Source organism: Rattus norvegicus, chromosome 7, assembly GCF_036323735.1.
Source record: "Rattus norvegicus strain BN/NHsdMcwi chromosome 7, GRCr8, whole genome shotgun sequence".
In the NCBI taxonomy this organism is placed as follows: Eukaryota; Metazoa; Chordata; class Mammalia; order Rodentia; family Muridae; genus Rattus; species Rattus norvegicus.
The window spans coordinates 119,321,771-119,335,391 of record NC_086025.1 but is presented as its reverse complement, the minus strand read 5'-3'; the positions used below and the strand labels follow the sequence as shown (position 1 = coordinate 119,335,391).

General features: G+C 48.4%; 1 protein-coding gene across 5 annotated transcripts in view; it reads right to left on the bottom strand.

Annotated features, from left to right (window-relative positions):
* The window catches only part of Tbc1d22a (TBC1 domain family, member 22a), a 284,988-nt gene that overhangs the window by 121,880 nt on the left and 149,487 nt on the right, over positions 1–13,621 (bottom strand). For all 5 annotated transcript variants that reach the window (XR_005487292.2, XM_039080323.2, XM_039080326.2 and 2 more), the window contains one exon: positions 11,988–12,063. Coding sequence is in view for 4 of the 5 variants with exons in the window: in XM_039080323.2 (XP_038936251.1) it covers positions 11,988–12,063 (76 nt within the window). In the remaining variant the exon portion in view is untranslated. The remainder of the gene's footprint in view (positions 1–11,987; positions 12,064–13,621) is intronic.

The following is a 13,621-nucleotide window of genomic DNA, read 5'->3' as shown; positions in this document are numbered from 1 at the left end:
CAGGAGCCAGATGTAGATCTCTCCTGAGAGACACAGCAAGAATACAACAAATACAGAGGTGAATGCCAGCAGCAAACCACTGAACTGAGAATAGGACCCCCGTTGAAGGAATCAGAGAAAGAACTGGAAGAGCTAGAAGGGGCTGGAGACCCCATATGTACAACAATGCCAAGCAACCAGAGCTTCCAGGGACTAAGCCACTACCTAAAGACTATATACATGGACTGACCCTGGACTCTGACCTCATAGGTAGCAATGAATATCCTAGTAAGAGCACCAGTGGAAGGGGAAGCCCTGGGTCCTGCTAAGACTGAACGTGATTGTTGGGGGGAGGGCGGCAATGGGGGGAGGATGGGGAGGGGAACACCCATAAAGAAGGGGAGGGAGGAGGGATTAGGGGGGTGTTGGCCCATAAACCGGGAAAGGGAATAACACTCGAAATGTAAATAAGAAATACTCAAGTTAAAAAAAATTTAAAAAAAATAAAAATATTCATTTGTCCTTGATCCCACAGGCCCTGCCACAGACCCCTGCCAATGCAGCTACTTAACTCACGGGTGAGAAAGTCCACCCTTTGACCATGAGAAAGACAAACCACATAGACCCTCTCCAGCAGCCATGAATAGGAAGGATGCTGGGGACATTTCAAAAGCAGATCTGATGGCCTACATTCAGGCCAAGACTTTTCTTCTTGAGGTCAGGGCAAATCTCTGTATTTGGATGTTTCTTTCTACAACGTAATTAACTGGTCTCAGCTCAGCAATAAACCCTGAAGATCAATCTCAGCATGGGGGCCACAGAGACACCATCATCTGGTCCAGAGCTGGCCGGGCTTCATTCCCTTGCACTTTATGGCCCATGGTGGACACGGCCGCTTCCAGGTGGTAAACACTGCACACTTGGTGCCCATCACAGTTCTGCCTCCTTGTCCCAGAACATCTCAGCGGTTGGAAGAAAGATGCGGGGGCAGTGAAGAATCAATGCCAAGGAACAGCAGCCTGGGTCTCTGTGTGGTCCTGGTCTTGCCCTCCCACCTTGCAGTAACTGAAGCAGTTTGGCTTTCCCACAGCCATGAAATAGGCTGGGTGAGGGAGTGAGATACCTGAGGGCCTTTCTTTCTAACCATACTCCTTTGCAGCTGTGCTAAGTATGGCCTGGGGAAAGGGCTCTCAGAGCAACTATTAACATTCTGATGTAGGACAGAATGTCCTCTGCAGTCACAAGCCAACTGCCCATCAGCATAAGGCCTTAAAATGAGGGAGATGGGGGGAGCAGACCTGTCCTGCAGGAGATTTATGTATGGCAGACCAGAAGGCCACATGTCCCAGGATCCTTGGGGCACCCTCATTCTACAAGTGGGATGACAGACTGACCCGTGATGTTAATAGAGCCCTCAACTCGTTCTGGAAGAGTACTGAAGATGAGCTTGTGCTGGGAAGGAAAAGGGAGAGGTAGCAGGGCCTCCAGAAAGCAGTGAGTGAAGGAGTGCCCCAGGACAGGCTGCTCTCCAGGGTACCGCTTTAAAAGTGGAGATGGAGAAGATGGGCTGTTGGCCTGAAACCATGATCCCAAGACAACCATATGGACTGAAGCAATCAAAGAGTTGTAGCAAAAGCTGGTAGAAGAGCAAGCCAAAGAAAAACCAAAAACATTCAAGCATGGGGACTGGCTCCAGGCTCTCAGAAGGAGGGAGGCCAGAGAGCCCTGTGCTGGTTCACAGAGCCTCCAAATCAGGTCTTGAGAGCAGGGATGTCCGAAAGGAACGGAAGGACAGACACCATCACTGTCTCCGCGGATTCTGACGGTATAAGCAGGAGAGCATGGCACGCCACCCAGAGTGATGCCCATTTAGGAGGAAAGCCAGGGAGCCCAAGGGACCTGCAGGTAGACGGGCATGCAAAGACACAACGACTAGGACACAGGGACACCATCCTCAGGGGAATATGAGCAAGCACTGCGGCCTGGCTCTTGCCTAGCCCTCCACTGCGCATGCTCCTGAGAAAGCCATGGCCTAGGGCTCACACATGGCTTCCTCTGCCCGAGGGAACTTCCCTAGGCTGTGACATGGCCCTATAGGACCTCATTTACACATGTGCTTTCCAATCAGCTTATCTGCATGTCTCAAATGGAATACCATCATCATTTCCAGTTTGGAATCAGCCATTCTGAGGTCTAATGAGGCTGCACACTGGAGACGGGCTGCTGTGTAGCAAGAGGCGGTCACAGTGAGGACTGCCCGGGCCTGAACCACACCGCTGATTTATTCTCTGCTCTCCGACTGCTTACCTTGTCGGGGTAATAAAAATATTTTCACTCAGCTGGTAATAAAACTGAATCTAGTTTACTAGCTGTAACTGAGTCCTACCTTGAAAGAATAAGTCAATTTTAACCTTACAATGTAGTCATGACAGCTTTCAGAGAAATTTCATTAAAATCACATTTTACTGGAATTAAAAACCCAAGAAAGGGAAAATGTACAAGGAGATAAAGCCATTTAACAGGCAGAGGTAGGACTGCTGTTCAGCAATAAGTTCTAGTGTTTTCTTCCTTAAGGAAATGGAAGCAATATCAGTAAAAAAAAAAAAAAAAAAAAAAAAAAAAAAAAAAAAAAAAATTGACCACAGGCCCCTCCCCAGCTCCCAGCAGTAGCCTTTTCTCTAACTGGTTATTCAGGAGCTACACTGCGTGAGCCACTATAAGCGCCTTATAACTCTCTTGACCTCACACACAGGACAAAGGAGAGGTCACTAATCTATGCTACTAGCAGGTGATGGCAGGTGAGCTAACCTCCAGAACTGAGGCTGAAACTCCCTACCACTGGACAGGGAATGAGACCCAAAGTGCTCAAGGTTGGTTCCTGGGCAGGTCTGTAGGCTTTTCTTCCGGAGCACTCAAACTAGTCTCCAGAGCCCAAGTCCCTACTTTAACTCAATACCCACATCTTTCCTGACACCCAGCCTCTAAACTCGAGGGATCTACAGTCCGTCTACCTGGAGCTAGAAGTCAACCCATCCGTTGCACTTCTGCCAGTTGATGGGGTGCTAGCCTACTTATTCTTCACGGCCAGTCTCTCCATCCCATCTGCATCCAGCACCAGACCACACTGGTTCCTGCTGCTACACGCAGTCACAAGAAGCACTTTCTGGGAGACAGGCTGCCAGTTACTCACAAAACTGTGAAGCTGCCCTGGTCCCCTGATGCTGCTGACTCCACGGGTGGGCTGTTTCTCAGGTAGCCGGTAAACTAGAGTCTGCCTCAAATATCAGCAGCACACAGCCTGGCCCTAGATATAGATGCAACTTTATAAGGGGGTCCCACTCCTTGGGGCACACCGAGTACCTTCCACAAAACTATACTCGTCTGTCTGTATCTGGCCCCTTCTAGGATGTGAGCGAGAAGAGCAAAGAAAATAGCTCTCATACTTCAGCATCTCAGCATGTGGTCCACACACTGAGGCAGGGCTCAGCACGTCACAAACTTCCAAACCTCTAAGGGATTTTATTTCCTTAACAGTTGTTCTATCAGAACTTTCTGGAACACATAGCTTCGAGTGCAGTTTTAGCCAGCACAATCTAAATTCTTCAGCACTTTTGGTGTCTAAGACTGAGCAAACTTCTAGGTTTTGTTCCAAAAGAAAGGGTGAAGGACCCTCCTCTCTTCCTGTCATATCATGGCCTGTCTTGGAGGATCTGGTACTCGGCGAGTTCTTCCATGTCACTTGGACACAATATTAGTACTCTCCCAAGTCCCCGGGTTGAAGGCTGACTGTCCAGATGAACCTGCCCCATCCTGGGAGCCAGCTGTGCCATCACCTGGTCAGTAGCTATAGCCGGAGCACAAGACCTGGGTCCAGCATGCAGACTGACCTAATAGGGTATTTACACTTGGAGATGGAGCCCTTTGAGAGCTAGATAAGGTCGTGAGGGCTAAAGCAGCAGATGTCAGTGACATAGTGATTCAGCACAGAGGCCAACATCCTGGGCCACTGCAAAAACAATCCCATCTTCCTAAGGCTCTGAATGATGGCACACGTATCTACCAAGGCAGCACAGGAACCTTGCGAAGAATCACTAGTGAGACGGAAGAGGACGAGCTCCACTGAGAGCAGTGGATGCCAGCCTCAGCACGGCATCTCACAGTGGAAAGCCAAAGGACCTAGTGCTTATAGAGCGCAGTCAGACTTGACCACAGATGAGAATCCCTTGGAGAAGATGAGAAGCTGCTCCCATCAGACCAGGACACAGGTATTGTCCAGTACCAAGACATCTGCAGGACAATGACAAGAACAATAATGAATGGCCAGTCAACACATCTAAAGGGTACATGCGTGCATGTGTGTATGTGTGTATCATATGTATACAGCTGTGGATATATATGTATGTAGATGTGTGCATTATACACTGGTGCTGTCATACAGGTATGTTTATGTACATTGTGTATATAAACATATAAAAAGATATGCGTATGTATATATCTATATGTGTGTGTGTACAGATACATGTGTGTATACAGGTATATAATATCTGTATGCAGTTGTGTATACTTAGACTCATGTACATGTACACCATATGTACAGGTGTGTGTATGAATATACAAGCATACATATATATGAGTGTGTATGTGTACTTATGTGTATACAAGTGTGTATGAATATATATATACAGATATGGATGAATGTATACACAGGATAATGTATGTATATAAAGTGTTTTTGTGTATACAGATGTCTAACAGGTATGTGCAGGTGTAGTATATATGTATATAGACATAGGTGTATAAATATACAGGTACATATATTCATAGGAGTATACACATGTATATACTAGATTATGTATAAGTGTATATTTATAAAAATATGTATATATAGGCATGTATGCATGTGTACTCAGATATGTGCATGTGTGTATTTTGTGTACACAGGCCCGTATGTGTGTGCTCTATGTACATGTACATGGTTTGTATACATCAATGTATGCAAGTGTACTAAGGCTATGTGTGTATAATTTCAAATAATCTAATACATTTAAGGCCATATTCTCCCCATTCCATGAAGTGTCTAGAAAGAAAAGTGAGCCTATAGCTTGGATTGGGCTTAAATTACACTTTGCCCCTCTGAGCTCATCCTTGGAAGGGTTCCAGATAAGATACAGGAAGCCCAGTGAAGTCTGAGCTTCAGTGAGTGCTGAGTACTGCCCAGGCATGTCTCATTAAAACCTGTCAGTGTTCACCTGAAGGTCAAAGGCCACTGGGCTGTATTTTACTTACTGAATCTGGCACCCTAGACCCATAGCAGCCATGTGGGGTGGAGAATTAGGTGGGAGACAGAGTTAGCGCTGTCTTACTGAAGGGGAGAGAAAGCACCATGAGTGAGGAACCCAGGAAGGCGCATTTCTGTAGCTCGGCAACAGCCTAAGAATGCTATTGCAGCAGCGTCTCTGGCTGACCTTCCTCAACAACCTTTGCTCAGCCTGCTCACCACGGAGCTTCCCAGCCCACCAGGCCCAGCAGCGTCCCCTGCTTTAGGCTACCACCAAGAACCTGAGACAAAGCCCAGTAGACCCAGGGCTCCAGAGAAAGTCAAAGAGTTCTTGCCTCTTCTCTACTCCCTGGAGGCACCCTACACTGCCCCCATGTCTCCAGAAACAGGGAAGAGCTAACACTCTCCTGTCTGTGAACTAGTTATCTATAATCTCATCTTCTCACGGGGCAGGGCCAGCACTTCTTTGGGCACTGCTGAAGCTGTATATGCTCAAGTGGTCTAACATCAAGCAAGTCCATATGTCACATATGTCAAAAGACACATCAGATGTTTCATTATACAGAAGCTCCTGTGCCACCGCAGACATGACACAAGGAGAAGGTGCTTTGGTTACAGCCTTTGGGAGGCAAAAGCTAGAAGCTTGCTCACATCTGGCAATTTTATTTTGACAGTAATCTAGGCCATGTAATATAGTGGATGCTAATAACAACAAAATGTGCAGGCGATCGTTACATTCATCGGGAAAATGTAAATTCTCACTTTCAAGTATACACAAGCATTCCAGATGCAACAGGGGCAAGATCACACACCACATTCTTTGGACTGAGATTCCACTAGGAGGCAGGAGACTATCGAACACCTATCAGCACAATAGGAAATTACGAACTTGTGGGAGCAGGTGGCTACTGCCTGTAAAGAGCTTTAATAACCCAGACTAGGTGGACAGTGAACACACGTGTCATCTTCTTGAGCCCACAACCTCCTGAATAGAGTTAAGTAATGAGAGAGGCAGGAGGGGCAGCACAGGCAGCACTCTATTCCTGCTTTCTGAGGTGCTCTGTGACACACACCTGCTTGAATATGGACAGAACCAACCATGAGACACATGTAGCTGTTAGTCACTTAAGCCCCTTGGCCATGAGCCTTATTCTTCCTGAATAAAAATGCCAAGCCCTGTCCTGACTTCAGATGTTTGTAAAATGAATTCAATAGGACTAAACCTTCCAGGACTCTCTGGTATCCTTTCTGAGCCCGTGACTATAGTGTCCATTAGCTGTGCTCAGAATTTCCCTCTCACCTTAGCTGTCACCTGGCATCACTGTAGCCAAACGCTGGGCTGCCCAATAAAACGGGCTTTTGTTCCAGTCTCTACTGGGCACACTAGGAACTCATACGTGCTTCTCAAGGCATTTCTCTCTCCTCCTACCTCAGGTACTAGCCAAGGACACTTCTGTCAGCTGCTACCACCAGTCTGGATCACAAAGTAAAGGAAGAGCAGCAGGACAGAGCCCCCGGCCCACCACAAGAAAGGCCGTATGAAGACAAAGCCTGTCTAAGCTACCAAAGTGCAGCCACTCTGATTTCCAAGGCAAAAGCCATGCTCCAGCTTCTATTCATGGTGTGGACTTTGACACTCAGTCCCTTGGAATTTGGTCAACACCTTATCCAGTGTAATTTGAGTTCATGGTCATGCACTCAGAAACTACAGAGGGTCACAGCTAATCTTGGAGAAGCAGACAGCACTGAGTCAGGCAGGAATCAACAGAGGCCACTAGAAGAAGAAAAGCCGATGCTGATACAAAGTCAGGAAGGAGGTGGCAGCAGGTACATGTGGGCACAAGAGGAGAGCCACACGGTGAGGGGAGGCAGGCCTGGAGGACAAGCACCACAAATTGGCCCACATCCCAAGCAAGCACCAGAGTATTCAAAACCCACTGGGCTATCAAGGCTGGTCTGAGGGGCTTGGTCCTTGTCACACACAGTCCTGCACATGGGTCCTGCACAACAACGTCCCAAGACCATTAGTGCTGGTGGCAGCACTTCTGGCAGATGGTAAAGACCTTTACACCACACTATTACAATCTGGTGGTGATGGCTCTGCAGAGGGGGCCAGAGGTCTGTGTCACAGTTCAGCTGCAGATGCCACCTGCTTCTCCCGACAGAGAAACAAGCAGATCAAAAAATCAAGTGTCTATGAAAGGGGAAAAGCACTGGGTGCTATTTTGAGCCCATCACAAGTGCCATGCCTTGGCCTTTGTTTACAGTGCCCCAGAGCACCTGGTACTATGTGACAGTGTCTCCTAATACCCATGTACTAGCAATCCAAATATCCCAAGTGAAACTCACTTCTCCTGAGGTGGGGAGGTAGCCTCGCAAGGCAGCCTGGCTCCTTTCCTAGCTGCTCCTTCAACACGAGGGCAAAGCAGCATGATTAGGAGGGAATGGGGCCCTTACCAGGAACCACAGCACTGGGGTTGGCTCCAAGCATGTAGCCCCCATGGGGAAAGTAAAGATTACAAACCAGCTCCTCCTGTGAACATAGCTGCGCTCATGTGAGAATCTTGAATCCTTACCAATGTCCTGGAAACCAGTGATTTGACTGGGCCTCTACATTTCAGATGCAGCCAGAAACAGACTGTACTTCTCTGGAAGTAATGCTGCCTGGTCTGCTGCAGACTTCTTGAGGAGCAGCCTTTCTCTCTCCACAGGATGGATATGGTGCTAGGCTGTGTCCTGCATTAGTCTAAAGCTTCCAGAGACCATTCTCCTGGTTATACCTGGTAGTTCCTAGGTGAGTTTATTCACTTTCCACTTTAATTTATAGGATGCATTTGCTGAAAATGCAGACCCCAGAATGGCGCTCTTTAGCAGACTGATAACATCATCTGCTGTATTTATTGAGACCATTCCCAAGGAACAACCATCACTGATGGCAATGACTGAAACAGTCCCTGGGTGGGTGCTGGTGACTCATTCCCACACTCAGGAGCCTGAGGCAGGAGGATCAGAGACTGAAAATACCTAACTCTACATAGTGAGAGATTCCTAAGAAGGCAAAATTTCCCCCCTTGGTTGCTTTCATTAAATCCATTGTGATGTATTTGTACAGTTTCTCTGTTGGTTCCATTCAGGATCCACTGGCCTCTTGAATCAGAGAGTTTGGCACCACTGTTTCTTCAGATTACTAACCTCCGTCCTCCTTTCCTGTGGGGATTCAAGTTCATGTTCATGGTCTCTGCCATTCTGCATCTCATGTTCAGAACTGTGCTTCGCTGGGGCTTCCCTCTGACCCACCGTCCGGGGCCCTGGCTGCTCTGCTGCCGTCATCCGATGTGCTAAGCCTGCTCCCCCAGCTCTTCACTAGCTTTTGCTTTTTAAGAATCATATTTTATTATCAGTGTGTGTGTGTGTGTGTGTGTGTGTGTGTGTGTGTGTGTGTGTGAGAGAGAGAGAGAGAGAGAGAGAGAGAGAGAGAGAGAGAGAGAGAGGTCAAAGAGCTCCTCCATGAACCTAGTTCTCTCCTTCCACTTATGTGGGTTCCAGGGATCAAACCCAAGTCACCACACTTGCATGGCTGATCATTTTTCAAATTTCTAATGCAAAATTAAGCAGTCTTCTACTCTCTGAAGATACAGTCATGATTCCTTTTCTTTCTTTCACAGTAAGAATAGTGGTTTTGCTGTGTGTGCATACAGATCAGCAAAGCTCCCACTTAGTGGCCCTGGCTCTTCTATCTCCTTACTCCTGCTACAGAAGCCTTGTGCATGGATCCTCTCTGGCTGTGTACAGGACACTTCAACTGAAAACAGAATATGGTGAGAATTTATGTTTTGAAGGTTTCCTCTACAAAAGATATTGTTTTCCATGTCATAAGCCTTGTGAAGAGAGAACACCAGAACAGAATCTCCAAAAACACAGGTGCCAACAATACCAGAAGCTGTGCTGGGTGATGTGAGGGCCCTGTGACACACAAACATACACACCCTGGTGTGTTACTCTTCTGGCTCTCAGGAAGCAGGCAGCATGTCCCAAGACCCCTATCCTGAGTAGGCCAGGGTCCACCTGACACCCCAGAAGGCTGCCAGATTAACAACTCCCTGAGACTCCTTGTTCCGGAAGTGGGCACACCCACCAGAGGGCAGTGGCTTTGATGCTGGCTGATCTCACCAGGGCCTGACACAAAGGTCCCGTAACCCTTAGATCTCTGGCAACACAGTATCCCTTCTCTCAAAAGACCCTGGTTTTCTTTTCTTTCTTTTGTTCTTCTCTCCCCCCGCCGCCCCCCCGGGCTTTGGAAGCATCCTATGTGCCTGGAGAGCTGTCTTCAGTGGGAACCCGCTATGGTGAAAGTCCTCGATCTCCACCTTCTCTGAAGTCCCACCTCCAATGGCTCAAGCTGACATTCCAACAGGCTTCCACGATGTCTCATCGGCCATCCGCCTGCTCCAGAGACAGTCTTTGCTTCCATTTCAAAGGCTGCTGCCTGCTTCCTCCTCTGTATCCAGGGTAGACATGACCCTCCTTCACCTATGCACCCTCATGTCTACCCGGCACCTTCCTTACGAGGTTCAGTCATGCTCCAGAAGCATTACTCAACATGGGAAATTACTTAAAAGTGTCTCTAGAAAAGTCTTTACTCCTTACAACAAGAAAAAAGGGGATGGCACCCACCTGCAACAGTCGCCGCCCTTCAGGGCCTCTTCCTTCTCAGATGCTGCCTCTCTTCCGACCTCTGCCCATTCCAAGCTCCCTGTCTCTGCTCGGCAGTTGCCCTTTTTTGCACCACCCACTTGGAACAGCACATAAACCCCTCATTGTCAGCAGGTCCACAACCACATTCCCTCTCCACGTTAATGCTTTCTCAAACAAACACGGTCCGTCTACTCCCTAGCACTGCAGAAATCAGGCAAGAGGTTAGGGGCTTTTTTCTACACAGAATATCCTGCCATTGATGAAGGCTTTGTGAGTCCACTGGAACTGCTGGAGCTGCCGCCCTGAAGCTTCTCCAGATACTGGTGGGGGCAGGATAAGGAGGCTGCCAGCCAGAGATGAAGGCCCTGAGAATTAGACATTTCCTGCTTGCACAGTCCAGCATCCTTACAATGAGGCAGCTACACAGATTTCCAGAGCTTTTGTCAAGAGAAGACAAGCAAGCAGGTTGCGGCCTGCCCTGGGACACTAGACTCCATCCTGTGCTGTCAAGAGTGACCCTCACGTGGAGATAGGGGTTTTACCCAGATCACAGACATGGGCAGCTCTGCAGTAGTCGCTGCCGCTCTTCTGCACAATCACAGTGTAAATCTGCAGTGTGCCTCCTGAACCACAGCACAAGAAAAAAATCAATTCAAGCATTTCCCCAACTGCAGCGCTGGAGCAAGCCAGCCCTGGCCACAACTTAAGGCTCATGGAAAATATAAAATAGACCTTCTAAGGGGCACAGGAGGGAAAGAAGAACCTGCTAGAACAGTGTAACTCGTAGCTCCGGCAAATAGTATTTCAAAGAACTAAATGAGGCCGGGGACACTTGTGAAATCGCTAGTAGGAAAAACCTACAACCAGAGCCAAGCAAGAGCGCAACGTGAGCGCGGAATAAATGCACAGGGTGCACTGACAGGAGAAGAGCGGCACTTTGGAGAGAGCTTGAAAAGCAGCTAAACACACTGAATCCAATACAGCATCCCTAGAAGTGCGTGAGACTTCATAATATGGAAATGAGGCAATAACTATCAGACGTAGCGCCAACTCCCAGACTCAATCAAGGAATGCAGTGCAGTTTCAAAGTTTTTGGCTCTGGTTTATAATGTCACTCAGTCATTTCCCAAACCAAGTGTCTTCCTATGAAGAGGGCTATGACAGTTTTCTCCTGCCATGGGAGTGGCCAGGGGAAGGCTGGGAAGAAGCGCGCGCACACAGAAGGTGCGCAGTGAGGACTCCATCTCAGTAGAGTTCTCTGCACCCTCGGTCAGGTGACTTGTCCGACTCAGCTGGGACTCTGGGAAGCGGAGAGAGCCTTCTACAGCTCATGGCTGACAGGCTGCTGTCACATACATACACAGGTCTGGTTCTGCTTGGCGTCACTTTGTTAATGCTCTGCTCATTAATTTAACAAACTATCAGGAGGCCCTGCCTGGAATGGGCAAGCATTATCTCTCAGGTTCATTTAATTAAACTGTGCTGCTGCAGTATGACATTCAGCACATCGTAGGGGGAATTATTTTAAGGACGAAGGTAAAAAGTATTTCAAAGGCCTCACTTAAACATGAAAGCATAATCTAAAATTGCCCGAGCACACACTATAATTTTTCTATAATATTGAAGATATTCTTTCTGGACTTGGTAATTAATTGGATTCCATGGAGAAATTATTCTATCCTCCTTGATAGCAAATGATACACCAGGCAGGGGAGGCGAGGCAAAGGACAGTCATCAGCAACCGCCCTGCCGCCCAGAGGAGAAGCTGCAGCTGACCCAGGAGGGAAGCTGGCTGCCAAGAGCACTACGGCTCCTTCCCCTCGGAGGCCTGACTAGAGCACAGAATGGGAGGGCAGGACAGCACCTTCTCTGCTAAGGATGCACTTAGCTGAGAGCTAGCTGACCCAGGTACCCTGGACAGATGAGGGAAGGATGGTGGTGTCTGGCTGGGCTGGGGAGCAAGGCCACCTCGCTAACCTCCCTCTAGCACTCTCGATGCCGCGGGGAGGCCTGGCTGTGCTGGACGCTGGCTTACCGTCAATCCGGCTCACAAGCTCTTCCAGCATCTTTACTTTCATCTGAATCCCTGGTTGGGCAAAGGTGTAGTTGTCCTAAGGGGAAAAAATAACAACATATATTAAACACACATAAAATAAAGCAACGTTGAGACTTTAAATTCAAGTGCCCAGAACCCACATAAAAGCCAAGCCGCTGTGGGGGCCACCTGTAATGCCAGCACTTGGGAGGAGCAGGCAGGGCATCCCCAGATCATGCTAGCTAGACTAGCCACAACAGGTGAGCTCTGGGTTCAACCAAGAGACTGTACCTCCAAGTAAACTGGAGTGTGACTGAGGGAGGCAAGTGACATCAACTCCAGGCCCACACAAATACCACTGCACACATCCTCACACACGGGTGGCCATACATAAAGACATGGCACACATGAGCGCCACCCACTCCAATAACCCAGATACTCCAAAGAGGAAAAAGCAGTGAAAAACAGTTTATAATGCAAAACCATTTTAAAAATAAACCAATTACACACTGCTAGGTTGCCTCACGAGAAACAGGTACAGGGCCACACTCTGCATAACACCAACAGAGCACAGCACCGCCAGGCCTCACTCCCATCTGATGTTGGAGGATGCACACAGCTCCCAGGAATGCTTCATGGAACATTTCTATTTGTTAATGTTGGATATTTACATTTAAATTGAACAAACCAGCACCCATGTGTCCGGCTCATTGAGCAGAACCAGCGGCTGGAATGACCACCTCGCTGGGCACCTGGACAGCCAGCACCCGGCCCACCAAGGAGCCAATGAGAAAAGGCAAATGTGCTGACAGTGCAGCACTGAAGTGCTAAGAATGCAGTCACCTCGTGAGAAGTGACATGTGACTGCTCTCAGTGATGTGGGTGGGGCTCATGCAGATTGGAGGCAGGAGAGGAGGGGCAGATTTGGGGAGGGAGCTTTTGTGACGGGGGACCTGGAATAGAAGCATAGCTAATACTTAGGAGCTACATGACATCTACAGTGTGTGGTCTCTCTGGTTATGGGTCTCATCATCTGTGAGATGAGAATTAGCATCCCACCTTCTAAGACTGTTCTGAGACTCAGACAGGACAGAAGCCAGTAGCAGAAGGTAAGGCTTTCAGATGCAATGTGGGCAAGGCAAATGCAGCCCTCAAACCTAAGAGAACACTCAGAAGTAGCATGGAGCACTGGGGAGAGGACAGGGAAGAATGCCCACTCCCTCTCAGCCAACAGGGAGCAGGTTCTGCAGCTTCACAGATGGTGGGGCACCCAGTCTGCCTGCACCCAAGAGCAGCAAGTGTCTGCAGTCAGCAGGCAACAGAGCAGAGTCAGAAGCATCAGCCCTTGATGCCCTTCAGAGCATGCCAATAGCACTCAGGGAACCTCAGCGCCTGATAGATGAATGTCCAGGAAGATAGAAAAGGATTAAGGACAAATGCTGGCTAGCAGAAGTCCTCAAGGCCAAGCTGCCACTGGGGCTCAGTATTAACAAAGCCTACAGATAGGTGTCTATCTGCAGCAGGAAGAGCAAGGCATGCTGGGACATCTCTCTGAGACAAACTGCAGTGAGGGCCTCTATATTTGCAGCTTACTTTTATGCGAGAGTTAGACCAAGAAGAGCTGTGCCTACCAA